This window comes from Scyliorhinus canicula, chromosome 12 (assembly GCF_902713615.1).
Source record: "Scyliorhinus canicula chromosome 12, sScyCan1.1, whole genome shotgun sequence".
NCBI classification, from domain to species: Eukaryota; Metazoa; Chordata; class Chondrichthyes; order Carcharhiniformes; family Scyliorhinidae; genus Scyliorhinus; species Scyliorhinus canicula.
In genome coordinates this window covers 15,846,799-15,872,579 of record NC_052157.1, presented here as the reverse complement: position 1 = coordinate 15,872,579, position 25,781 = coordinate 15,846,799, and the positions used below count along the sequence as shown (strand labels likewise).

The 25,781-nt window shown below is 48.9% G+C and overlaps 1 protein-coding gene across 4 annotated transcripts in view; it reads left to right on the top strand.

Annotated features, from left to right (window-relative positions):
- LOC119975227 (EGF-like repeat and discoidin I-like domain-containing protein 3) overlaps positions 1–25,781 on the top strand; it is a 119,629-nt gene that overhangs the window by 55,357 nt on the left and 38,491 nt on the right. For 2 of the 4 annotated variants that reach the window (XM_038814859.1, XM_038814858.1), the window contains exons 3-4: positions 4,332–4,412; positions 7,272–7,397. In XM_038814859.1, coding sequence (XP_038670787.1) covers positions 4,332–4,412; positions 7,272–7,397 — 207 coding nt within the window. The remainder of the gene's footprint in view (positions 1–4,331; positions 4,413–7,271; positions 7,398–25,781) is intronic. The other 2 variants (XM_038814861.1, XM_038814860.1) reach the window with 1 other exon arrangement.

Genomic DNA, 25,781 nt, shown 5'->3' with positions numbered 1-25,781 from the left:
GCAGCAGTGCTATCCACTGTGCCACCATGCTGCCCTCTGTAGCACCTTTTTACAACGTCTGGAGGTACCCAAGTGCTTTACAGCTAATTAAGTACTTTAGAAATAGTGGGCAGGATTTTGTGGCCGTTCGTCCTGACGGGATCCTAGGGACCCGCCAACAACACCCCACCCCCACCTCCGCAATTCCAAAGGCTGCGTTCAACAGGAAGTCCCATTGACAACAGCAGGACCAGAAGATCCCACCGCTGGCTAATGACGAGTTGCCCTCCATCGCTGCAGAACACGCCACAAAGGGGCAGGAAAATCCCGCCTATAGCAACTGTTGAAAAGTCACACCCCATTTGAGCACAGCAAGCTCCCACAACCGGCAATATGATAATGGTTGATTAGGTTTTGGCTGTGAGATAAACATTGGTCAATAGTCTGGGGAGAAGTTCCCTGCCCTCCCTTCAAAATAGTGCCAGGAGATCTTTTACATTCACCTGGTTTTTTTTTAACAGTAAAGATTGAAACATCTGAGGAGGACTGAGAACCAGCTCTCGTAAGTGAAGTTCAAGAAACTGAATAATTTTATTGTATAACTTTACAGTCAGGCCTCCAGTGAACCCAAACTCTAAACTTGGAGCAATTAACTCTTTTGTCTTCTTTGCAAGTCTACCTTCACTCTAGATGGACTATCCCAGGGTCTGGCAAGATCAGGGTGGCTTGTATAGCCACAGAATGGAAATTTTAGGAGGAACTTCTTCACCCACAGTGTGACTGAAGTGGTAAACACTTTAGACTATTACAAGAATTAGCTAGATCTTTTTGGTTTGGTCTTTTATTCTGGATGGATGTGTTAAAATCGGCCGAAGAAACTTCTCTTATTTGTATCTTTCCTATGGCCTGAGGTAAGAATTTTGCAGTGTCAGCCACAAATGTATAAATAGTTCAAATCTGGTGAATTAACTTTACATCAAAAGGATCTATTTTGCTTATGTAACTAAATTCTTCCCTCACTTCAGTTATTTCATGAAGCCGTTAAATCGATGCCTACTAACACAATTTGGGGCTGTAATTAATTAGAACAATCTGGAGCTGAACAATATGGCTTTCTTTTAAATAAATTTAGAGCACCCAATTTGTTTTCCCAATTTAAGGGGCATTTAGCATGGCCAATTCATCTCCCCTGCACAACTTGAGTTTGTGGGGCTCAGACCCACGCAAACACAGGGAGACTGTGCAAACTCCACAGGGACAGCGACTCAGAGCCGGGATTGAACCTGGGACCTCGGTGCCGTGAGGCTGCAGGGCTAACCCACTGCGCCACCGTGCTGCCCCCCCCCCCACGATGAGTGTTTTTTTTACTAAGCTCAGGATATCCCAAAGTACTTCACAAGGAAAGATTGAAGACATTTAAAATGGATGTATTATCACTCAGCAAATCTCGCAAATGGTAAGTGACCAGTTAATCTGTGTTGTATTTGTGGAGTTGGGTGAGGGAGGAATGTTGGTCAGGACACCAGGAGAACACTTTGCTCTTCAATAGTGTTCTGGAACTGTTGTCACCCTGTGAGCATTAGCATTGAAGGGCAGGATAAAAGCTCAAAGAGGAAAGGCTGACTCCAGAAAGTGCTGGACCAGTGACCAAGATGAATTTACCGTTATTTTGAAAAATATTTTTTCAATTTTTTGAAAATTTTTTTGTGTGTTAACCATAGCAGTCCGCACATTTTGAGTTTCCAATTCTTTTTTTATAAAGGTATTTTATTACAAACATGTATCAAAGCAGGTTACAGCAAATAAACACCCCAGGAAACAAAATTCTCAACAATCAACTATACAGTGTGTACAGATTTGTCCCCTTTTATACCCCCCCCCCCCAGTGTGTACGGATTTGTCCCCTCTTATACCACGCCCCCCCGCGATGAACAGCTCCTCAAACACAGTCACAAACATCCCCCACCTTTTCACTAACTTCCCTGCTGAGCCCCTTAACACATACTTTATCTTCTCTAACCGCAGGATGTTGTACAGGTCACCCAAACATGCTGCTACCTCCGGTGGCGATGCTGACCGCTACTCCAGCAAAATTTGCTGCCGTGCAATCTGAGAGGCGAACGCTACGACATCGGCCTGCCTCCTCTCCATGAGCTCCAGCTTCTCTGAAACCCTAAATATCGCCACCAATCATTCGGTCCGGGTTCAACCTCTTCCTCCACTATCCTGGCTAAGACCGCGAACGCTCCCGCCCAGAATCTTCCCAATTTTTCACAACCCCAAAACATATGTGCGTGATTCGCTGGCCCCCGCCCACACCTCTCACACTCATCTGCTACCCCCTGAAAGAATCCACTCATTCTCGCACAAGTCATCTGCATCCTGTGCATCACCCTAAACTGTATCAGCTCATCCTTGCACAAGAGGATGTCCCGGTTACCCTACATAGTGCCTCACTCCATACTTCCCAACGGATCTCCCCTCCCAACTCCGCTTCCCATTTCTCCTTGATCTTCACCACCCGCTCACCTCCCAGCTCCCCCAGCCACTTGTATATATCCCCAATTCTTCCCTCCCCTTCCACATCCAGAAGCGGCAGTCGCTCCAGCAGGGTGTATCCCGGCAACCTTCGGGAACCCCCTCCAGACCTTTCGTGCAAAGTCCCTAACCTGCAGATACCTGAACTCACTCACCCTCTGCAGCTCTACCATCTCTCTTAGCTCCTCCAGACTGGTGAACCCTTCCTCCAAATACAGATCCCTCAGCTTGACCAGCCCCACTTCCCTTCACCTCGTGTATACATTATCCATCCCCGCCCCGGCTCAAACCCATGATTCTCACAAAGCGGCATTAGCACCGACATCCCTTCCATCCTAAAATGCCTCCTCAGCTGATTCCATATCTTCACCGTGGACTGTACCACTGGGCTCCCTGAATACCTACTCGGAGCCATTGGCAATGCTGCCGTCACCATAGCCCTCAAACTAGACCACTGACAAGATTCCTTCTCCATCCTAACCCACTCTACCCCTTATCCTTCCCACCACCGCCTCACTTTGTCCACATTCGCTGCCCAATAATAATTTTTAAAAAAAAATTTAGAGTATCCAATTATTTTTTCCAATTAAGGGGCAATTTAGTGTGGCCAATCCACCTACTCTGCACATTTTTGGGTTGTGGGGGCGAAACCCACGCAGACACGGGGAGAATGTGCAAACTCCACACGGACAGTGACCCAGAGCCGGGATCGAACCTGGGATCTCAGCGCCGTGAGGCAGCTGTGCTAACCACTAGGCCGCCGTGCTGCCCTCCGCCCAATAATAATGAAGCAAGTTCGGCAACGCCAACCCCTCCCCTCTGCCTCTGTAGCAGAATCCTCCCCACCCTCAGCACCTTCCCCACCCATACAAAGTTCGAGATGATCGTGTCCACTTCCCGAAAAAAGACCTTTGGTATAAAGATCAGGAGAGCCTGAAAGATAAACAAGAACCTTGGCAGAATATTCATTTTCACCACTTTGGACCCTCCCCGCCAACGTTGAGTGCAGTGTATCCCACCTCATGAGATTTCCCCCCTGGCCTCCTCCACCAGCTTTGTTAAGTTCCACTTATGGAGCCCCGTCCATTCCCTCGCTACCTGAATGCTCAAATACCTAAACCTACCCCTTGCTGCCATAAATGGCATCCCCCCCCCCTAAATTAGCTTGCTGTCCCAATGCGTTTCCATGTCTATCTAACATACCAGCAACATATTTTTAGCCATGGTTAAAACCAACAAAAAAGATGGTTAAAACAAAATACTTGCATATCTATTGCACCTTTTTTACCACCTCAGGTGCTACCCAAGTGCTTTGCAGCTAATAGAGTACGTTGGAAATAGTGGGTGGGATTTTCTTGTCCTTTGCGCTGGCTGGATCTTACTGTTCCGCTGACAGCGTACCCCTACTGTGGATTTTGCGGCGGCAAGGGGTGCATTCAAAATTCTGACTGTTTTGTTCCTCCTTTTCCTGAACCCACAGAATCTAGTCCCCGTGAACATTTCGCAGATGTGAGCCTGCAACCGTGGATTGGCTACCCGGCCATGCCAGCCAAGGCCAATTGCGTTTTTATTTATTGTCCATACACATTTCTCATTTGGAACGACAAGAGCACTACACTGGGGATTCTATCCCACGGGAGTTCTGCTGGGCACTGCCAGTTAGTTTGCTGTTTACCTTCAATTTAGCTGTACCCAGGAAGTTCTATCACATCACTTCCTGTGGCACGCAATGTAATAGTGCAGCCATGTTTCTTGTGTCTCCCCCTCAGCATTTCATTTTATTTTAATAAAACTTATTGATGCAATCAAAACAGGAAGTGGTGCAGAGAAACATACCGAGTATACGCTGGAAGACATAAGGTATAATGATGTCACTAGATACTCCACACCCTCAGGTAAGCTGCCTGTGACTTCTGACAACAGAACCAATGCTGTTGGACAGAAACTCAAAGCTTGACCGTGCTTCAGGTCACAGACCTTCACAAGTCTTTGTGCGGGGTTCAAAGACATTCTCGAACTCTCGTAGAAGGTGTCAAGCCGCTTTCTCATTTCTTTAGTCTCTCTAAATTAAGTGTTTGGCAATCGTAGTTGCTGCTTTGTGCGTGTGTGCGTGCGTGCGCACTGAGTGCTTGGGCTGCTGCAATCCCTTTCCATTCTTCGGCCTGTTTGAATGCTAGCTGCCCGTGTGGCTTACGGGAATGAAATGCTAGGCACATTCCTCAAACTGGCGGGCTGCCTCTGTTGCCTGCTTCCTCGCTCTGCAACACTCTGCATCCCAGGGCGACCTTTCACCTCTGGAGCTGACGAGTTGAAAGTGAGCTTTCTGTTTCTTTTGCCTGCAGAGCCTCCACGGCGAAGCAGAAAGCAATCGCTGCATATGAAGCCCGATGGCCCTTCCTCTACCTTAGAACCTGCACCATTCTACTTGACGATCATTTGCTGACACTGGCAGATCCTTGCACACCATTGCGGCTGACTTTAAGTTGATGCTTTTGTTGAAAAATCAGATCTGCTCTTAAAATGTCACTATTGTCTATTAATTAGCCCAAAAAGGAATGTCCTTGCTGTGCAATCCTCCACCTTTCTGACTGTTTTGTCCCTCCCTTCCTGAATCCACAGAATCTAGTCTACATGAGCATGGAGCTGACAATTGGCTACTCCACCAGGCCAGTCAAGGCAAATTGTGTTTTTGTCCACAGAATCACAGAGTGGGAGATGCACAGTGATCGTCTATCATCTCTCCCTGGCCTTGAGGCGGGTCCATGAGCGAATTTCCCGTGGGATCTTCGCTGTGAGGCTTATGCCTCGTTAACTCATTAAAATAGTTCAGCTGCATCCCCTGCCCAGAACCGGCAGGAGTGCTGGCACGGCAGGTGGGTGGCAATGGGAATTGGGGCAAGTGTTGGGCGCTGATGAGTGTTGAAGCAAATGACCCCCCCCCCAGCAAGGTAAGTAATGCAGGACTGGGTTGGGGGAGGGGGTCATGGTTGAGCCAATTGCAGCAGGCGTGGTCAGGGTTGGACGGCCCTTGGACAACAGAAGTGCAAGGTTTCCTTGTTGGACCTGGAAAAACGATTCTAGGTCACAGGAACCTGATCAAAAAGTTTAAACATGATTTTTTTTTTACCTCAAGACGTTGTTCAAATCGTGCATTTTTGGATTAAAATGACAGAAACGGATATGACATTTCATTATTTCTGAAGCCCCAATTCATTGGGTGATTGCTGTGATCCCCGATATCTGGAAGTTAAATTTGCTGGGGATGCGGTAACACTGCGGGAACCAACTGACTGCCCTCTTGACCCCTTGTCTGCACAGTTTTCACTGGGCGGGCAGCGTTAATTCCAACACCATCATCATTTCCCATCACCAGCCCAGCTCCAATTGTTCACCTTATCACAGGCCCATGGTGGATCTAGCAACCTTCCTGCTTTGTAAAGGCTAGTGTCTCACTGGATGCTGCGTTGAGTTAACAAGGTAGTGAAGGAGTAAGAATGTTGGCTGGGAATTTCCTCTGAGCTGCTCGTGTTGTGACAGCGTTACTGTGCGACTTCAACTTCTTGCTTTACGAGGGCAACGCGGTGGCGCAGTGATTAGCACTGCCGTCTCACGGCGCCGAGGTCCCAGGTTCGATCCCGGCTCTGGGTCACTCTCCGTGTTGCACATTCTCCCCGTGCCTGCGTGGGTTTCACCCCCACAACCCAAAAATATGCAAGCTAGGTGGATTGAACACGCTAAATTCCCCCTTAATTGGAAAAAATGAATTGGGTACTCTAAATTTATTTTTAAAGAAACAACGTGCAAACCCCACATGACCCGGGGCCGGGATCGAACCTTGGGACCTCAGCGCCATGAGGCAGCAGTGCTAACCACTGCACCATTGAGCTGCCCTTCCTTTTATATTCATACTGCATTTATACAATTATAACCACAGTTCTGAAGAAGTAGCAGCAGTTCTGAGGAATTTCCCTGCTGTCATTTGGAAATTTGGCAGCCTTTGTATTCTATACATATTTCCCACTAAACTCCTCTTCATGCCACCTCACCAGAATAAGCCATAAGGCCAACAACAATACGCATTTATATAGTGCTTTCGACGTAGCTAAAACCCTCCCGTGTTTCAAAGGAGCATTATCAAGCGACATTTAAGATGTTAGGATGCGTGATGGTCAAAGAGTAGGATTTAAGAAGCACTTCGTGGGGGGGGGGGTGCTCCACAGTGCCGGGGACCCAAGTTCGATTCCCGGCTTAGGTCATTGTCTGTGCGGAGTCTGCATGTTCTTCCCGTGTCTGGGTGGGTTTCCACCAGGTGCTCCGGTTTCCTCCCACAAGTCCCGAAAGACGTGCTGTTAGGTGAATTGGACATTCTGAATTCTCCCGCAGTATACCCGAACAGGCGCCGGAATGTGGCGACCAGGGGATTTTCACAGTAACTTCATTGACGAGTTAATGTAAACTTACTTGTGACAATTATAACTGTTGCAGTGCCACAGGCAGGATTGTGGATTTTGATCCCAGGCTATTCCTGAGTTCTTAGCCCAAGTTGTTGATGGTTAAGGTTCCGGTTGGATAGCTTTCATAATGTGGAAGGCACCTGACAACCGTTTCCGGTCAAGACAACAAGGTTATCAACTAGTTAACGGCTTGAGCCTGACAACAAAGTGCTTGTGACCTAGAATATTGTACTTCACCCAGTAGCCGGATTAACTGAGTGGCACCTTTCTACACACGATTATTTGTTTATTGCTTTGCAGGGCCTTGTCAGCCCAACCCGTGTCAAAATGATGGCCTGTGCGAATTGGTATCACGTAGAGGAGATGTCTTCAGTGAATACACCTGCAGATGCCCCACTGGATTCCAGGGCATTCATTGTCAAACAAGTAAGTGAAAGTGATGATTTTAATTGGAAATTATTGTCTGTGAAGAATCCATGGATATCTCAGCTGTTAAAAACTATTGGATGTCGGTGAAATGGAGTGCGTTGCCCCTGGTGTCCACATTTTGAGTCTTTCAAAAAAGCAGACCTTGAATCGAACACTAACTCCCTCAATTCCTTTCTAAATTCACAAATATATTAATGAAAAGACAGTCAAGTCATCTTGGAGTTCACGTTTTGATTGCAAATACTGTGCTCTGTTCTGGTGGCCTGTGATTCTTTGGGAACCTCTCTGCTCGATTAGTGTCCTATAGAGTTTACTTTTGAAAAGGTCTGCTCTTCAGTCATGAGGGTAGATTGGAGAGGTCGGGATTATTCTCCTTGGAGAGAAGAAGGCCGAGAGGCGATTTGACAGAGATGTTCAAACTCATGAGGCGGCTGGAAAGAGTAGACGGGGAGAAACCGCTCCCCTTCACAAAGGGATGGAGAACAAGAGGGCACCGATTTTCAAGTGATTTGCAAAAGAAGCAATGACAATGTGAAAAAACGAAACCGTGATGCTCATTTGGAGAGCCGATGCATATATGGCTTCCTTCTGCGCTGTAACAATTCTGTGAATTTAGGGCTTTACTAGGCGTGAGATTGGGATGCTGAATTGGCTGTGGAGGGGATTAAAGGCCTATCTCCGACACATGCTCACATCTCGTGATAGCTCATGAGCCTTGAACGTTTTCCCTCTAAACCCTATGATTAATTCCTAATAATCTTCCTATAGTTTGGGTGGGGCACTCATTTGGTTTTAAGGGAAATAAATTGTGCACCCCAACGTAATTAAATTTTACTTTCAACAACCGTATGTTATCTCTGCAAATCTAAAAGATTGTTCTCGATACGAAAGCCTGTTAGTCTTGACCCTGGGACGAGGATAGAGTGATTAATGTGTCTCCTGACAGCCCCCATGATATTGATAGCCAGCCAGCAAGAAATCCACCAAAGTGAGGAGACGCTACTACTGGCCGTTTGGATCTCATCCCAGAACAGCTTCAGAAGAATCAGACAGCTGACTCGTTTCAAAAGGACTTAAAGAGGAGATTGTTCTCAAACTGCTATTTCTGAAACAGTTCAATCACGTTACAAATTTCTCATGGTTGGACCGGTTGCTGGAAGCATGTTCACTTCCACATGTGCCGTGACAATGCCTGGTCTTGTCTCTCCAGGATCACCAGTAAAATTATAGGTTGGGACTTCCCAGCCCTTCCTGCCGGTGGAATATTCCGGCCCCATCAAAGGCAAACACCCTGCAGCGGGCCGGGCAGGCCACGCAAAACGCAGAACATATTGGCAGGACCGGCTGACCCCAGGACCGGTTGACCCCACCAGCAGCCAATAGCGAGTTGCCTCTGCCATTGGAAAACACGCTGCGGAGACGATTGGGGTGGGGAGCGGTGGCTGGAAAATCCCACCCATAGAGTCATGAAATAATTCAGTCCAGAAGGCCCATTGTGCCAGTCCGGGATTTAGGAGGTGCTGTCAGAGATGTCTTGGTGAGTTGCTGCAGTACATCCTGTAGATAGAATACATTGCGACTGCGGCATGCAGGGTAGCAGGGTAGCATGGTGGTTAGCATAAATGCTTCACAGCTCCAGGGTCCCAGGTTCGATTCCCGGCTGGGTCACTGTCTGTGTGGAGTCTGCACGTCCTCCCCCTGTGTGCGTGGGTTTCCTCCGGGTGCTCCGGTTTCCTCCCACAGTCCAAAGATGTGCGGGTTAGGTGGATTGGCCATGCTAAATTGCCCGTAGTGTCCTAATAAAAGTAAGGTTGGGGGGGGGGGGGTTGTTGGGTTAATGGTATAGGGTGGATACGTGGGTTTGAGTAGGGTGATCATGGCTCGGCACAACATTGAGGGCCGAAGGGCCTGTTCTGTGCTGTACTGTTCTATGTTCTATGTGGGGCGGTGGAGGGAATGAATGTTTACGGCAGTCAAAAGTGTTGTATGATTTTATTGCTTTACAACGCCAGGGTCCCAGGTTCGAATCCTGGCTTGGGTCACTGTCTGTGCGGAGTCTGCACGTTCTCCCCGAGTCTGCGTGGGTTTCCTCCGGGTGCTCCGGTTTCCTCCCACAGGTCCCGAAAGACGTGCTTGTTAGGTGAATTGGACATTCTGAATTCTCCCTCTGTGTACCCGAACAGGCGCCGGAATGTGGTGAATAGGGGATTTTCACAGTAACTTCATTGCAGTATTAATGTAAGCCTACTTGTGACAATAATAAAGATTGTTATTATAAGTTGTTGATTTAATTCACGTGTAGTCGTAAAGCGTCGAGGAAATCGTATTGTATGGCTCAGTCACTCGACAGTGTTGCATTGCAGTACTCCCTCAGTACTGAACTGGCGAGTTCGCCTAGATTTGTGTTCAAGGGCTGAATTTTACTAGCCCAAGGTGACCGGACTGCGGTGTGTTGCAGGGAGTGGGGCGAAAGAGGTAAAGTAGCAGGGACCTGCATTATGATAGCTCCCTTTCCGTGTCCTGCTTCCAGGGAGGTATCCCAATTAGAAAGGGCCTGCAATTAGTCTGCCGGGTCAGCCCTAGTACCGGCAAGTACTGGTTTTGGATTCTCCTATTCGGCCTGACACTGGAGTCCCAAAGCCCACGGTAAACCTCATCCAAGTCTCTGTAGTCGGACTTGAATCCCCAGCCTTCATGGTTCAGAGCCAAGACTGCATCTATCTAAACTGCACCGTAAATATTGTCCAGTAGAGTCTTGTGCGCACGTTGCTCTGTAGTCTCCAGGATTTCGGCTTTCGCTACACAAACAAGCTTATAGTTAATGCACATTCCCCCCCCCCCCCCCCCCCCCCCCCCCCCGCTAAAGTGGATGCAAAGGGCACTTTGATTTGGCTACTGCAGCGAGGGCTCTTTGCCAAGTCAACCGGAAGCATTTGGATTAATTTAGCCAATCATCTCTAGTTGATGGACAGCTGATAACACGTGATTCGTCCTGAGGGGAAAAGAGCTTTCCTTTGACCCCTTCACATTCGGAAGTGACCCCTTACAGCATTGTAGTGTGCACAGGGAACTGGGCCGTGAGGTGAATTAGAAAAAGTAACTTGTTGTTTGACCTCGGGGATCTAGGTTGAAATTCAGCCCAGATTTTTAGGATGAAAGACTTCTCTGTCGCTTGTAAATGTCTGACTTAAAATGGGTTTGGGGCTGTTTCATTCCAGGTGCTGATGGGTGTGGGACCACAACACAAAACCTTTTCAATTGTTACTAAATTGGCAATCTCGCTGAGGCGAGAGGATAATGAATGAGGAAATGTTGCCTTTACACAGCAGGGGCCACTCTGGAATTTGGGGTTGGGTCACATTGTTAGGGAAATGTAGAAGGAGTATCAAGATGTTTATTATCTCTGCCATAACAGACCTAACTGTGCTTTGGACGGAACTTTAGACCAGTGCTTTTCAAACTTTTTCCCCTGGGAGACACTTTTTGCAACCTGATCTTTGTGACCCACGATGGCCAGCCTTCGCTACTCACGCTAACTGACCTGCGCAACACACGCCAATCGACTTTCGTGACCCACGCTGGCCAACCTTCACGACACACGCTGACTGACCTTCACAACACATGCTGGTCGATCTTCGCGACACACGTTGACCACCTTCGCAAAACACGCCATGTTCACTTACCTTTTAATGCAAAAGAGATTTGTCCTCACAATCTCTCTCGTATCCGGTTCAAAGGGGCAGAGGGCAATGTGTATATCAGGTGCAGATTTCAGCCAGTTCCTTTGTGCTGTCTTCATCTGTATGCAAATTGAAAATCCAACCTCACACATGTAGTAATGTAGTAGTAATAATAATAATCTTTTATTGTCACGAGTAGGCTTTCATTAACACTACAATGAAGTTACTGTGAAAAGCTCAGAGTTGTAACATTCCAGCGCCTGTTCAGGTACATGGTGGGAGAATTCGGAATGTCCAAATTACCTAACAGCACATCTTTTGGGAGTTGCGGGAGGAAACTGGAGCACCCGGAGGAAACCAACGGGCAGAACGTGCAGACTCTGCACAGACTGTGGCCCAAGCCGGGAATCGAACCTAGACACCTGGCGCTGAGAAGCAACAATGCTAACCACTGTGCTACCATGCCGTCCATAAGCCGCCGTGAAGGGCAATAGCAATAAACGCGTGTTTTACTCAGCACTGAAGATTCTACACCAGAATGCTGACAGCCTCAAGGTCTTTTGGTGCATTTTTAATGTTTTGCAGGTAACCTGTAGCAGCGTAGTCTTAATTTGGAGTCAGCTCTAAGTTAATAACTGACTGCGGCCTCAACCTCAAAGAATATTTATCCACCACTTCTCATTCAAATTCTGAAACTTCTCTCATTTGACAGTACCTCCCGGCATATAACACACATGGGCTTTGCCTCCTTATTTACATTGTCACAATTGACAAACTCATACCTCAAGTAATCATCTTGATATTTCTTTGTTCTGAGTTAAGTTTAATTTTTCAGGGCCATTAACCAGAGACCCTGGAGCTCTGAACACTACCACTGCTCTGTGTGGGACTCTCCTGAACAACTCTCTCCAGCAGATTCTGTTATGACATCCTGTCCAAAGGGTAAACTCCCTCTTTGAGTCTCTGATTATCTCTTACATAAAATAAAAAATTGATTTTCACAGTTCACTGGCCTTGCTTGACAGCAGCTTCAAAAGCGAAACAAGTCTGTTCCCTGCTTTGGTGCCGAAAGCATGTCCCTGGACGGCAGTTTATGTCAATTCTTTTTTTAAATTAAATTTTGTGTACCCAATTAATTTTGTCCAATGAAGGGGCAATTTAGTGTGGTCAATCCATCTACCACGCACATCTTTGGATTGTGGGGGTGAAACCCATGCAAACACGGGGAGAATGTGCAAACTCCACACGGACAGTGACCCAGAGTCAGCATCGAACCTGGGACCTCGGCGCCGTGAGGTAGCAGTGCTATCCACTCCACCACCGTGCTGCCCCGTTTACATAAATTTTAGGTGCAAGACACATGACCTACTCTCTACTGCCACTTGTGGCCGTAAGACTCCACGCAGTCTAATCCGTATCTCTATGAAAAAGGCGATAGCAGGGACGGCATGTGGTGCAGTGGTTAGCACTGGGACTGCGGCGCTGAGGACCTGGGTTCGAATCCTGGCCCTGGGTCCCTGTCTGTGTGGAGTTTGCACATTCTCCCCGTGTCTGCATGGGTTTCATCCCCACAACCCAAAGACGTGCAGGTTAGATGGATTGGCCATGCTAAATTGCCCCTTAATTGGAGAAAAAATAATTGGATACTCTAAATTTATTTTTTTTAAAGTAGTAAATAAGTAAAAAGGCAGCAGCTCGGTGGTACGGATGGTGGCGCATTTGCTCGCACTGCTGCCTCATGGTGTTGAGGACCCGGGTTCGATCCCAGTCCTGGGTCACTGTCCGTGTGGAGTGGGTCTCACCCCCACAATCCAAAGATGTGCAAGGTAGGTGAAATGAAAAATGAAAAAATGAAAATCGTTTATTGTCACGAGTAGGCTTCAATGAAGTTACTGTGAAAAGCCCCTAGTCGCCACATTCCGGCGCCTGTCCGGGGAGGCTGGTACGGGAATCGAACAGTGCTGCTGGCCTGCTTGGTCTGCTTTAAAAGCCAGCGATTTAGCCCAGTGAGCTAAACCAGCCCCTGTGAGCTAAACCAGCCCAAAGACGTGCAGGTTAGGTGGATTGGCCACGCTAAATTGCCCCTTGGAAAAACGAGAATTGGGTACTTTAAATTAAACAAAAGGCGGCAGAGGCCGGAATTCTCCATGTAAAAGCCGATAGTGTCGGGGACGCAACCCTGAGTTTGAAAAACTTTGCTTTAGACTGTCTGACCTGTGCTGTCCCAGGCCTAAGGCTGCCTGATCGACAGAGTTTTGCAGGAGTGTCACTTCAGGTCAAAATTGTGCTGAAGATTGTAAACACAAGGAATCGGAGCAGGCGTAGACCTTATGGCCCATCAAACCTTCCCTGGCAAGGTAGTGAGATCATGGCTGATCTGAATGTGACCTTAACTCCACTTTCCTGCGCGCCCCCATGTTACTCAAAAAATCATGCCCTGGAGAGGTTGATGCAGACACATGAAAGTTTTCCTCAGTGTTCACCAAGGAGAGGGGCCATGTTTTTGAGGATGAGAGTGTGATACAGGCGGGTAGGCTGGAGGAAGTAGATTTTCTGAGGAAGGATGTATTAGCAATTTTGAAAAACCTTCGGGTCGACAAGGATTCTTTGGGAGGCAAGGGATGAGATTGCAGAGCCTTTAGCTTTGATCTTTGGGTCCTCACTGTCCACGGGGATAGTGCCAGATGATTTGAGTGTGGCGAATATTGTTCCTTTGTTCAAGAAAGGGAATAGGAATGACCCTGGTAATTATAGGCCGGTTAGTCTTACTTTGGTGGTCGGTAAGTTAATGGAAAAGGTCCTGAAGGATAGGATTTATGACCATTTGGAAAGATGCAGCTTAATCCGGGACAGCCAACATGGATTTATGAAGGGTAAGTCTTGCCTCCCAAATTTGATTGAATTCTTTGAGGAGGTAACTAAGTGTGTAGATGAAGGTAGAGTAGTTGATGTTGTATACATAGATTTTAGTAAGGCATTTGATAAGGTTCCCCATGGTCGGCTTATGAAGAAAGTAAGGAGGTGTGGGATAGAGGGAAATTTGGCAAATTGGATAGGTAACTGGCTATCATATAGAAGTGCTGGTGGATGGAAAATTTTTAGACTGGAGACCAGTTACCAGCGGTGTACCACAGGGATCAGTGCTGGGTCCTCTGCTCTTTGTGATTTTTATCAATGACTTTGAGGAGGGGGCTGAAGGGTGGGTCAGTAAAGATTGGTATAGTAGTGGATGAGGTGGAGGGCTGTTGCAGGCTGCAAAGAGACATTGATGGGATGCAGAGCTGGGCCGTAAAATGGCAGATGGAGTTTAGCCCTGATAAGTGTGAGGTGATTCATTTTGGTAGAAAAAATTTGAATGCGGATTAAGGGTCAACGGCAGGGTTCTGAAGAATGTGGAGGAACAGAGAGATCTTGGGGTTCATGTCCACAGATCTCTGAAGGTTGCCACTCAAGTGGATAGAGCCGTGAAGAAGGCCTATAGTGTGTTAGCGTTTATTAACAGGGGGCTTGAGTTTAAGAGCCGTAGGGTTATGCTGCAACTGTACGTGACCCTGGTGAGACCACATTTGGAGTATTGTGTGCAGTTCTGGTCACCTCACTATAGGATGGATGTGGAAGCATTGGAAAGGGTGCAAAGGAGATTTACCAGGATGCTGCCTGGTTTGCAGGATAGGTCTTATGAGGAAAGGTTGAAGGAGCTGGGCCACTCTCTTTGGAGTGGAGGAGGATGAGAGGTGACTTAATAGAAGTTTATAAGATGATGAGGGGGATAGATAGAGTGGATGTTCAGAGACTATTTCCTCTGGTGGATGTAGCTGTTACAAGGGGGCATAACTATAAGGTTCAGGTTTGGAGATATAGGGGGGATGTCCGAGGTAGGTTCTTTACTCAGAGAGTGGTTAGGGTGTGGAATGGACTGCCTACTGTGATAGTGGAGTCGGACACTTTAGGAACTTTCAAGCGGTTATTGAATAGGCACATGGAACACACCAGAATGACAGGGAGTGGGATAGCTTGATCTGGGTTTCGGACAATGCTTGGCACAACATTGAGGGCCAAAGGGCCTGTTCTGTGCTGTACTGTTTATGTTCTAACCCAATTAGCCCAAAATGGGCTGATAACAAACCACCAATGTATTTCACACCAACAGTCATGGTGTAAAATCAGCTGAGGAGCATAGTCATTTCAGGCAAGACCACAGGTGGAATTCTCTGTTCATGAGATAAAGCACCAAACCTGCACATCTTTGGACTGTGGTAGGAAACTGGATCACCCGGAGGAAACCCACGGAGACACTGGGAGAATGGACAAACTCCATGGGCGAAATTGCCCTTAGTGTTCAAAGGGGTTGGGTGGGGTTGCTGGATTACAGTTATGGGCGAAGGTGTGCGCTTCAGTGGGGTGCTCTTTCCAAGGGCCGGTGCAGACTTGATGGACCGAATGGCCTCCTAATGCACTGTAGCACTGTAAATTCTATGTCTATGTCCACCCCAAGGCCGGAATTGAACCTGGGTCCCTGCCGCTGTGAAGCAGCGGTGCTAACGATTGTGCCACTGTGCTGACTGGGGATGCGATTGTAATGTTTTTGTTGATGGCCTGATTTATATTACAAGAGCACTTGTAGCTAAAACTATAAATAATTTATTAACATTTAAAATATATATATATTTAGAGTACCCAATTCTTTTTTTTTCCAATTAAGGGGCAATTTAGCGCAACCAATCCACCCAGGGGCTGGTTTAGCACAGTGGGCTAAATAGCTAGCTTGTAATGCAGAACAAGGCAGCAGCGCGGGTTCAATTCCTGACCCCCCGAACAGGTGCCAGAATGTGGCGACTAGGGGCTTTTCGCAGACACTTCATTGAAGCCTACTTGTGACAATAAGCAATTATTATTATTATTACCCCGCCCATCTTTTTGGGTTATGGGGATGAGACCCACGCAGACACGGGGAGAATGTGCAAACTCTACACGGACAGTGACATGGGGCCGAGATCGAACCACTACGCCATTGTTCAGCCCCAATGATTCACTAACATTTAACTGTGGGTCAACTATATACAAAACAACAGATGAATAACAGTATGATCATGCAGCAACCTCCCTCTTCCAGCTCTCCAGTCAGTCTGAGGTCACCGAACTCTGACATTCACTTATATACTAATGAGACTCCTTGTGGTCAGTCGGTGAATTACAACACAACCATGCTATCACTACAGCAGTAACGTTTAATTGAACTGACTCCCTCCAAAGCTGTCTCCTAAGATCCACTCAGTGCCGAAGAGTCTGGCTTCTCCTTTCCAAAATACAAAACCTAGGAACAGAGCATTCTGGTAAGCTGACTGCTTCAACTTTGAATATTCTGCTTAAATCTTTATTACGGGTCCACGACACTGCGACATTGTTAATATAGCAAAGTATTGATACGCATTTCGGCCTGACGTGAGTACAGATAATTGTGTGTGGGCAGGGGCAACAGCACATTCATGGTGAGTAATATGAGACCATTTTAATGAAAATCAATTTTTATTTCACAGTCATTTCAGAATTAAGAAACCCCTATAGACAGGATGGTCTACATCTGAGGGGCACCAATATCCTGGGGGGGGAGATTTGTTAGTGCTCTTTGGGGGGGTTTAAACTAATTCAGCAAGGGCATGGGAACCTGGATTGTAGTTTTGGGGTACGGGAGATTGAGAGTATAGAGGTCAGGAGCACAGATTTGACTTCGCAGGAGGGTGCCAGTGTTCAGGTAGGTGGTTTGAAGTGTGTCTACTTCAATGCCAGGAGTATACGAAATAAGGTAGGGGAACTGGCAGCATGGGTTGGTACCTGGGACTTCGATGTTGTGGCCATTTCAGAGACATGGATAGAGCAGGGACAGGAATGGTTGTTGCAGGTTCCGGGGTTTAGGTGTTTTAGTAAGCTCAGAGAAGGGGACAAAAGAGGGGGAGGTGTGGCGCTGCTAGTCAAGGACAGTATTACGGTGGCGGAAAGGATGCTAGATGGGGACTCTTCTTCCGAGGTAGTATGGGCTGAGGTTAGAAACAGGAAAGGGGAGGTCACCCTGTTGGGAGTTTTCTATAGGCCACCTAATAGTTCTAGGGATGTAGAGGAAAGGATGGCGAAGATGATTCTGGAAAAGAGCGAAAGTAACAGGGTAGTTGTTATGGGAGACTTTAACTTTCCAAATATTGACTGGAAAAGATATAGTTCGAGTACATTAGATGGGTCGTTCTTTGTACAATGTGTGCAGGAGGGTTTCCTGACACAATATGTTGACAGGCCAACAAGAGGCGAGGCCACATTGGATTTGGTTTTGGGTACCAGGCCAGGTGTTAGATCTGGAGGTAGGTGAGCACTTTGGAGACAGTGACCACAATTCGGTGACCTTTACGTTAGTGATGGAAAGGGATAAGTATACCCCGCAGGGCAAGAGTTATCGCTGGGGGAAGGGCAATTATGATGCCATTAGACATGACTTAGGATGTGTAGGTTGGAGAAGTAGGCTGCAAGGGTTGGGCACACTGGATATGTGGAGCTTGTTCAAGGAACAGCTATTGCGTGTTCTTGATAAGTACGTACCAGTCAGGCAGGGAGGAAGGGGTAGAGTGAGGGAACCGTGGTTTACCAAAGAAGTGGAATCTCTTGTTAAGAGGAAGAAGGAGGCCTATGTGAAGATGAGGCGTGAAGTTTCAGTTGGGGCGCTTGATAGTTACAAGGAAGCGAGGAAGGATCTAAAGAGAGAGCTAAGACGAGCAAGGAGGGGACTTGAGAAGTCTTTGGCAGGTAGGATCAAGGAAAACCCAAAAGCTTTCTATAGGTATGTCAGGAATAAAAGAATGACTAGGGTAAGAGTAGGGCCAGTCAAGGACAGTGGTGGGAAGTTGTGTGTGGAGGCTGAGGAGATAAGCGAGATAGTAAATGAATACTTTTCGTCAGTATTCACTCAGGAAAAAGATAATGTTGTGGAGGAGAGTGCTGAGACCCAGGCTATTAGAATAGATGGCATTGAGGTGCGTAGTGAAGAAGTGTTGGCAATTATGGACAAGGTGAAAATAGATAAGTCCCCGGGGCCTGATGGGATTTATCCTAGGATTCTCTGGGAAACCAGGGAAGAGATTGCTGAGCCTTTGGCTTTGATTTTTATGTCATCATTGGCTACAGGAATAGTGCCAGAGGACTGGAGGATAGCAAATGTGGTCCCTTTGTTCAAGAAGGGGAGTAGAGATAACCCCGGTAACTATAGGCCGGTGAGCCTCATGTCTGTTGTGGGTAATGGTAAAATTCTTGGTAGTGTGGATGAGCAGAGGGATCTCGGTGTCCATGTACATAGATCCCTGAAAGTTGCCACCCAGATTGATAGAGTTGTGAAGAAGGCCTATGGTGTGTTGGCCTTTATTGGTAGAGGGATTGAGTTCCGGAGCCATGAGGTCATGTTGCAGCTGTACAAAACTGTGGTACGGCCGCATTTGGAGTATTGCATACAGTTCTGGTCGCCTCATTATAGGAAGGACATGGAAGCTTTGGAACGGGTGCAGAGGAGATTTACCAGGATGTTGCCTGGTATGGAGGGAAAATCTTATGAGGAAAGGCTGATGGACTTGAGGTTGTTTTCGTTAGAGAGAAGAAGGTTAAGAGGTGACTTAATAGAGGCATACAAAATGATCAGAGGGTTAGATAGGGTGGACAGTGAGAGCCTTCTCCCGCGGATGGAGGTGGCTAGCACGAGGGGACATAGCCTTAAATTGAGGGGTAATACATATAGGACAGAGGTCAGAGGTGGGTTTTTTACGCAGAGTGGTGAGGCCGTGGAATGCCCTACCTGCAACAGTAGTGAACTCGCCAACATTGAGGGCATTTAAAAGTTTATTGGATAAGCATATGGATGATAATGGCATAGTGTAGGTTAGATGGCCTTTAGTTTTTGACTTCCCATGTCGGTGCAATATCGTGGGCCGAAGGGCCTGTACTGCGCTGTATCGTTCTATGTTCTATGTAAGACTATTGCGTCAAGGGAATTGATACATGCGCCCCCCCCCATTACCAATATGTACAGACTCAGCACGGTCAGACCCAGTAAATTCGGACCCAGCAGATTCAATATTACGAATCCTGGTACAGTTAGACCCAGTGCAATTAGTCCTGACATAACTGTTTTTGGTATGCTCAGTTTGATAATATTAGAAGTGGTATATTGGCAGGCGCTCCCTCCAACGAGGTATACTACGAGTCCGGTGGTGGTGGCTACCCTGTAAATTTGGGGGCAATGGAGACGGCATGGGGGGAGGTGGGTGGCTCGATGGCGTCCCCGATACGGGGGAATCACCGGTTTGTCCCGGGGAGCATCGATGGGGGGGTTTCTTAGCTGGCACAGGGCAGGTAAAAGGAGGTTGAGGGACCTGTTTGTAGATGGGAGGTTTGCGAGCCTAGGTGAGTTGGAGGGGAAGTTTGGGCTCCCCCCGGGGAACATGTTTAGGTACATGCAGGTTAGGGCGTTTGCCAGGCGGCAAGTGGCGGGGTTCCCTGTGTTGCCCCCGCGGGGGGTTCGGGATAGGGTGCTCTAGGGGGTGTGGGTTGGAGGAGGGAAGATTTCGGACGTGTACCATGTTATGCAGGAGGTGGATGAGGCCTCGGTGGAGGAGCTGAAGGGTAAATGGGAAGAGGAGCTGGGTGAGGAGATTGAGGAGGGGACGTGGGCGGATGCCCTGGAAAGGGTGAACTCTCTTCTTCTTGTGCGAGGCTCAGCCTCATACAGTTTAAAGTGCTGCATAGGGCCCACATGACTGGGACAAGGATGAGCAGGTTCTTTGGGGGCGAGGATAGGTGTACTATGTGCTCGGGGAGCCCAGCGAACCATGCCCATATGTTCTGCGCATGCCCAGCGTTGGGGGACTTTTGGAAGGGGGTAGCAAGGACGGTGTCGAGGGTGGTAGGATCCAGGGTTGAGCCAGGCTGGGGACTCGTGATATTTGGGGTAGCAGCGGAGCCGGGAGTGCAGGAAGCGAAAGAGGCCGGTGTTCTGGCCTTTGCGTCCCTAGTAGCCCGGCGTAGGATTTTGCTTCAGTGGAAGGATGCGAGGCCCCCAAACGTGGAGGCCTGGATCAATGACATGGCGGGGTTCATTAAGTTGGAGAGGGTGACATTCGCCCTGAGAGGGTTGGTGCAAGGGTTCTTTAGGCGGTGGCAGCCTTTCCTGGACTTCCTGGTGGAATGGTAGGGAAATAGGCCGGCAGCAGCAGCAACCCGGGGGTGGGGGGGGGGGGGGGGGGGGGGGGGGGGGGGGGGTTCGGTTTGGTGGGAGGGAGAATTGTGTACAGGGGTTTGTTGGATGTGGCGGGTGTTATCTCTCTCCTTTTTGTTGTTTGTTATTGTAGTTGCTGGGGGGGCGGGGGGGGGGGCGGGGTTGGTTTTTGTTCTTTGGTTTTTACTATGGTTGTATGGTTAATATTGTTTTGTTGTTTATATTTTGTGAGAAGTGGTATATTGGCAACCAACCCCAATATTCCTGATGCGGTTGGTGTACTGTCAACCCTGGTCCGGTCAAAAATTCAGATGGCCTCACACTTCTCCCTCTATCTTTTAATAGTTGCACATCCCAGCTGGTGAAAGATGAGAGGTTTTTGTGAGATGGATTTATAAACTTGCCCTTTCGGGGTCAATGACCAGAAGAAATGTTTCCAGTGTTTTATTTTAAAAAGTATTGAAGTGTAAATAATAGAACTCTGAAAGCAGAATGCTGGACCTGCATATCAGATTTGCCAACATCTGAATAAAGGCAGTTTACCATTTGGGGCCTGCTCCTTCCCCTCAGTGAGCTGCCTGAGGGATTGTTTTTAGTAAACACAAGATTCTGGATTTAAGAAGATTAACACGTTCTCAATGTACAGAGGCTTTAAAAAGGATTTCCAACAACTTGGCCAGGCATGGGAACACCTGGTCATTGGAGAGAAGATTAAAGTTTTAGCAAGGTGCGGTCTGCGAAGACCAGTGGCGTGCAGAGGTCTGGTGATGCCCAGGGCAAATCTTGATTGTATGCCCCAAAGACTCAAGTATAAGGCCTAATATACTGAGAAATATTATGAGAAAGGAAAACATTTTGAATATAACTTCCCGTACCAGCCTCCCTGAACAGGCGCCGGAATGTGGCGACTAGGGGCTTTTCACAGTAACTTCAGTGAAGCCTACTCGTGACAATAAGTGATTTTCATTTCAGTGTAGATGATGTTCTAAACCGCTGTGTGCAGAGAGCAGTGAATGGTCTCTCCCCAGTGTGAACTCGCTGGTGTCTCAGCAGTTGGGGTGAATGACTGAATCCCTTACCACACAGAGGGCAGGTCAATGGCTTCTCACCTGTATGAACTCACTGATGTCTCAGCAGGATGGATGGCTGAGTGAATCCCCTCCCACACACAGAGCAGGTGAACAGCCTCTCCCCAGAGTGAACTCGCTGGTGTGTCAACAGTTGGGGTGAATGACTGAATCCCTAATCACACTCAGAACTGAGGGAGTGCTGCACTGTCAGAACAGCCTTCTTTCAAATAAGTTGTTAAACTGAGGCTCTGTCTGTCCCTATTAGGTGGATGTTGAAGATTCCACAGCCACTATTTTGAAGAAGAGCAGGGGAGTTACCCCCCGTGTCCTGGTCAATACTAGGGGCTTTTCACAGTAACTTCATTTGAAGCCTACTTATGAAATGAAAATCGCTTATTGTCACATTCCGCGTTCGCCACATTCCAGCGCCTGTTTGGGGAGGCTGTTACAGGAATCGAATCGTGCTGCTGGCTTGCCTTGGTCTGCTTTCAAAGCCAGCAATGTAGCCCTGTGCTAAACAGGCCCTGACAATAAGCGATTTTCATTTCATTTCATGTGTCAAACTGAGGGAGCAAAGGATGTCAATATTTTTAAGAGAGAGACCTGGACCAAGCTTTCCAGAGTCTGAACCCTCCCTGGATTCACTTCCTTTCCCTTCAGTTGCTGCAAGTGACCAATTGATGGTCAGAATGAAAAAAGAAATGGAAAGGGGGAGAAAAGAAAGTGTTTTACTCAGATGTTGGAGACAGGAGGAAGATTCCGTCGGTGTGAAAGCTCAATTATCACTCACACAAAGCCCGCGCTCTGATTGGCTGGAGAACCACAGTCCCTCCGGTCCTCAATCTTTTTTCATTGGTCAACATCTCAGCACGCAGATCAGGGGGCGGGGCCTTTCCCTGCATGTGAGGAGCTCCCCCTCCCTTGGACATGCGCAGTCCCGGGCCGCCCGCCCGCGCGGCGGATAGAGCGGTTTCCCCACCGCGGGGGAGTCTGGGAGCGCAGTCACCTCACCCTGACACAAGGTACATGTCTGTAGTCACTGGATTTGATTGTGACCCCCCCTTCCCCTTGGCAAAACAATTTGTTAACTTCAGGTGGAAAGAATTAGGCATCTGGGTGACATTGGGGAGAGCAATAGCCTCTGATTGATGCCCCCATCCAATGGATGCCCGGGGCCAACGCGCCCCCCCCCCCCCCCCCCCCCCCCCCCCCCCGCACGCCACTGGCGAAGACTCGGCATTGGATTCTGCAGTCTGCTTCCTCTCATCTCATTGGTATTCCCACTCAGCAGTATTTCCTGACAGCTCTGCCCAACTCATAACCCCACACCCCCCAATTCATTTCAAATCAAATATCGTTTCACTTAATTTGTGGATGAGTCGTTCTTTCTACATGATTATCAAGTGTGAATCCAGTGTCTTCAAAGTCACTCCTTTCCATTATCTATAGAGGTCGGAGGAGAGGGAAACTAGGAGAATTCCATGAGGAGAATCCGTTCTGTTTTACACTATTTCCCAAAGTTTAATGATCCCCCCTTCCCTCCCCCCCCACCGAGTCATTCGTGTGGCACTGAGGCAAAACCCTCCGAGCAAAGCAATGGACTGTGTTTAATTCAAAGGTGGTAAATCTTCGGAATTCCTTACCCCAAGGGTTGTGGAAGCTTCACTGTTGAATGTATTTAAGAATGAGATAGGCAGATTTGAGATCTCTCAGGAAATTGAGGGATCTGCGGAGCAGGTGAGAAAGTGGAGGGGAGGGGAGAGGATTAGCTACGATTGTGTCGAATGGTGCAACAGGCTTGAGGGGCAGGATTGTCTACTTCGGCTCCAGTTTCCCATGTCCTCACGGCCGGAATTGTGCACTCGCCATGCGCACATGCGCAAGCAGTGTGCTCAGATTGGACATGACATGCGTTTCCCGCGATTGCAACTGACGTCCAATTGGCTGACCAACGAATTGGCAGTTAGGGCAGCACAGTGGCACAGTGGGTTAGCCCTGCAGCCCCACGGCACCCAGGTCCCTGGTTCGATCCCGGCTCTGGGTCACTGTCCGTGTGGAGTTTGCACATTCTCCCCGTGTTTGCATGGGTTTCGCCCCCACAGCCCAAAGATGTGCAGGCTGGGTGGATTGGCCACGCTAAATTGCCCCTTTTTTTTTTTTTAAATAATTTTTATTGAAAGAGTTTTTCCATACAAACATTTACCCCTACTAATTTTTAAATTATTTACAACACAATCCCACTAGGCAAATGTCCCTCCCTCGCCCGCCCTCTCGCGCGCACCAGTCCTCCCCCCCCCCCCCCCCCCAGGCAACCTTAACAAACAAGGCAGCCTACAGTTTCAGACATGAGCAGCGAGCAGACTTGCCCGCGTTACAGTCGTGCATGTCCCCCCACGACCCTTGCTGCCCCCCCCCCCCCCCCCCCCCCCCCCCCCCCTCCCCCCCCCCCCCCCCCCAGGCAACCTTAACAAACAAGGCAGCCTACAGTTTCAGACATGAGCAGCGAGCAGACTTGCCCGCGTTACAGTCGTGCATGTCCCCCCACGACCCTTGCTGCCCCCCCCCTCCCCCCCCTCCCTCCCCCCCCCTCCCTCCCTCCCCCCCTCCCCCCCCCCCGGGTTGCTGCTGCCACGACCCCGAACGTCTATCTCTGATCTAAAAAGTCAAGGAAAGGTTGCCACCGCCTGGAGAATCCCTGTACCGACCCTCTCAGGGCAAATTTGATCCTTTCTAGCTGAATATAGCTAGCCATATCGTTAATCCAAGTTTCAACGCTTGGAGGCCTCGCGTCCTTCCATTGAATTAATATCCTTCGTCGAGCCACTAGGGATGCAAAGGCCAGTATTCCGGCCTCCCTAGCCTCCTGTACCCCCGGTTCTACCCCAACCCCAAAGATCGCAAGCCCCCATCCTGGTTTGACCCTGGACCCCACCACCTTCGACACCGTCCTTGCCACCCCCTTCCAGAACCCTTCCAGCACCGGACATGCCCAGAACATATGCACATGGTTCGCTGGGCTTCCCAGACATCTGACACACCTGTCCTCACCCCCAAAGAACCGGCTCATCCTTGTCCCCGTCATGTGAGCTCTATGCAGCACCTTAAATTGAATGAGGCTCAGCCTCGCACACGAGGAGGAAGAATTGACCTTCTCCAGTGCATCCGCCCACGTCCCGTCTTCTATCTGCTCTCCCAGCTCCCCTTCCCACTTGGCTTTCAGCTCCTCCCCTGATGCTTCTTCCGCCTCCTGCATTATCTTGTAGATGTCTGATATCTTCCCCCCTCCGACCCAGACCCCCGAGAGCACCCTATCACTCGCCCCCTTACTGGGGAGCAGGGGGAACCCCTCCACCTGCCGTCTAGCAAATGCCTTCACTTGTAAATATCTGAACATGTTTCCCGGGGGGAGCTCAAACTTCTCCTCCAGCCCTCCCAGGCTCGCAAACCTCCCCTCTATAAACAGGTCCTTCAGCTGCCGTATGCCCACCCTGTACCAGCTCTGAAATCCCCCGTCGATGTTCCCCGGGATGAATCTATGGTTCCCTCTTATTGGCGCCGCCAACAGACCTCCCATTTCCCCCCTATGTCGCCTCCACTGCCCCCATATCTTGAGGGTGGCCGCCACCACCGGGCTCGTGGTGTACCTCGTGGGGGGGAGCGGCCATGGTGCCGTTACTAGGGCCCCCAGGCTTGTGTTGCCACAGGACGCCCTCTCCATTCGTTTCCAAGCTGCCCCCTCCCCTTCCATCATCCACTTGCGCACCATTGACACATTTGCCGCCCAGTAGTACCCCGAAAGATTGGGTAGTGCCAGCCCTCCACTGTCCCTACTCCGCTCCAAAAAGACCCTCCTCACCCTTGGGGTGCCATGCGCCCACACGTAGCTCATGATGCTACTCGTCACCTTTTTGAAGAAGGCCCTAGGGAGGAAGATGGGCAAGCACTGAAATAAAAACAAGAACCTTGGGAGGACCGTCATTTTGATTGACTGCACCCTCCCCGCCAGCGACAACGGTACCATGTCCCACCTCTTAAATTCCTCCTCCATCTGTTCCACCAGCCTGGAAAAGTTCAACTTGTGGAGGGTCCCCCAGTTCCTTGCCACCTGCACCCCTAAGTACCTAAAGCTCTTTCCTGCTCGCTTGAAGGGGAGTCTCCCAATACCCTCTCCCTGGTCCCCCGGGTGTATCACAAAAACCTCGCTTTTGCCCAAATTTAGTTTGTACCCCGAAAAGTCCCCAAACTCTGCTAATAGTTCCATTATCTCCGGCATTCCCCCTTCTGGGTCTGCCACGTACAGCGGTAGATCATCCGCATACAGCGATACTCGATGTTCCTCCCCTCCCCTAGTCAGTCCTCTCCACCCCCCTGAACCCCTCAGTGCCAT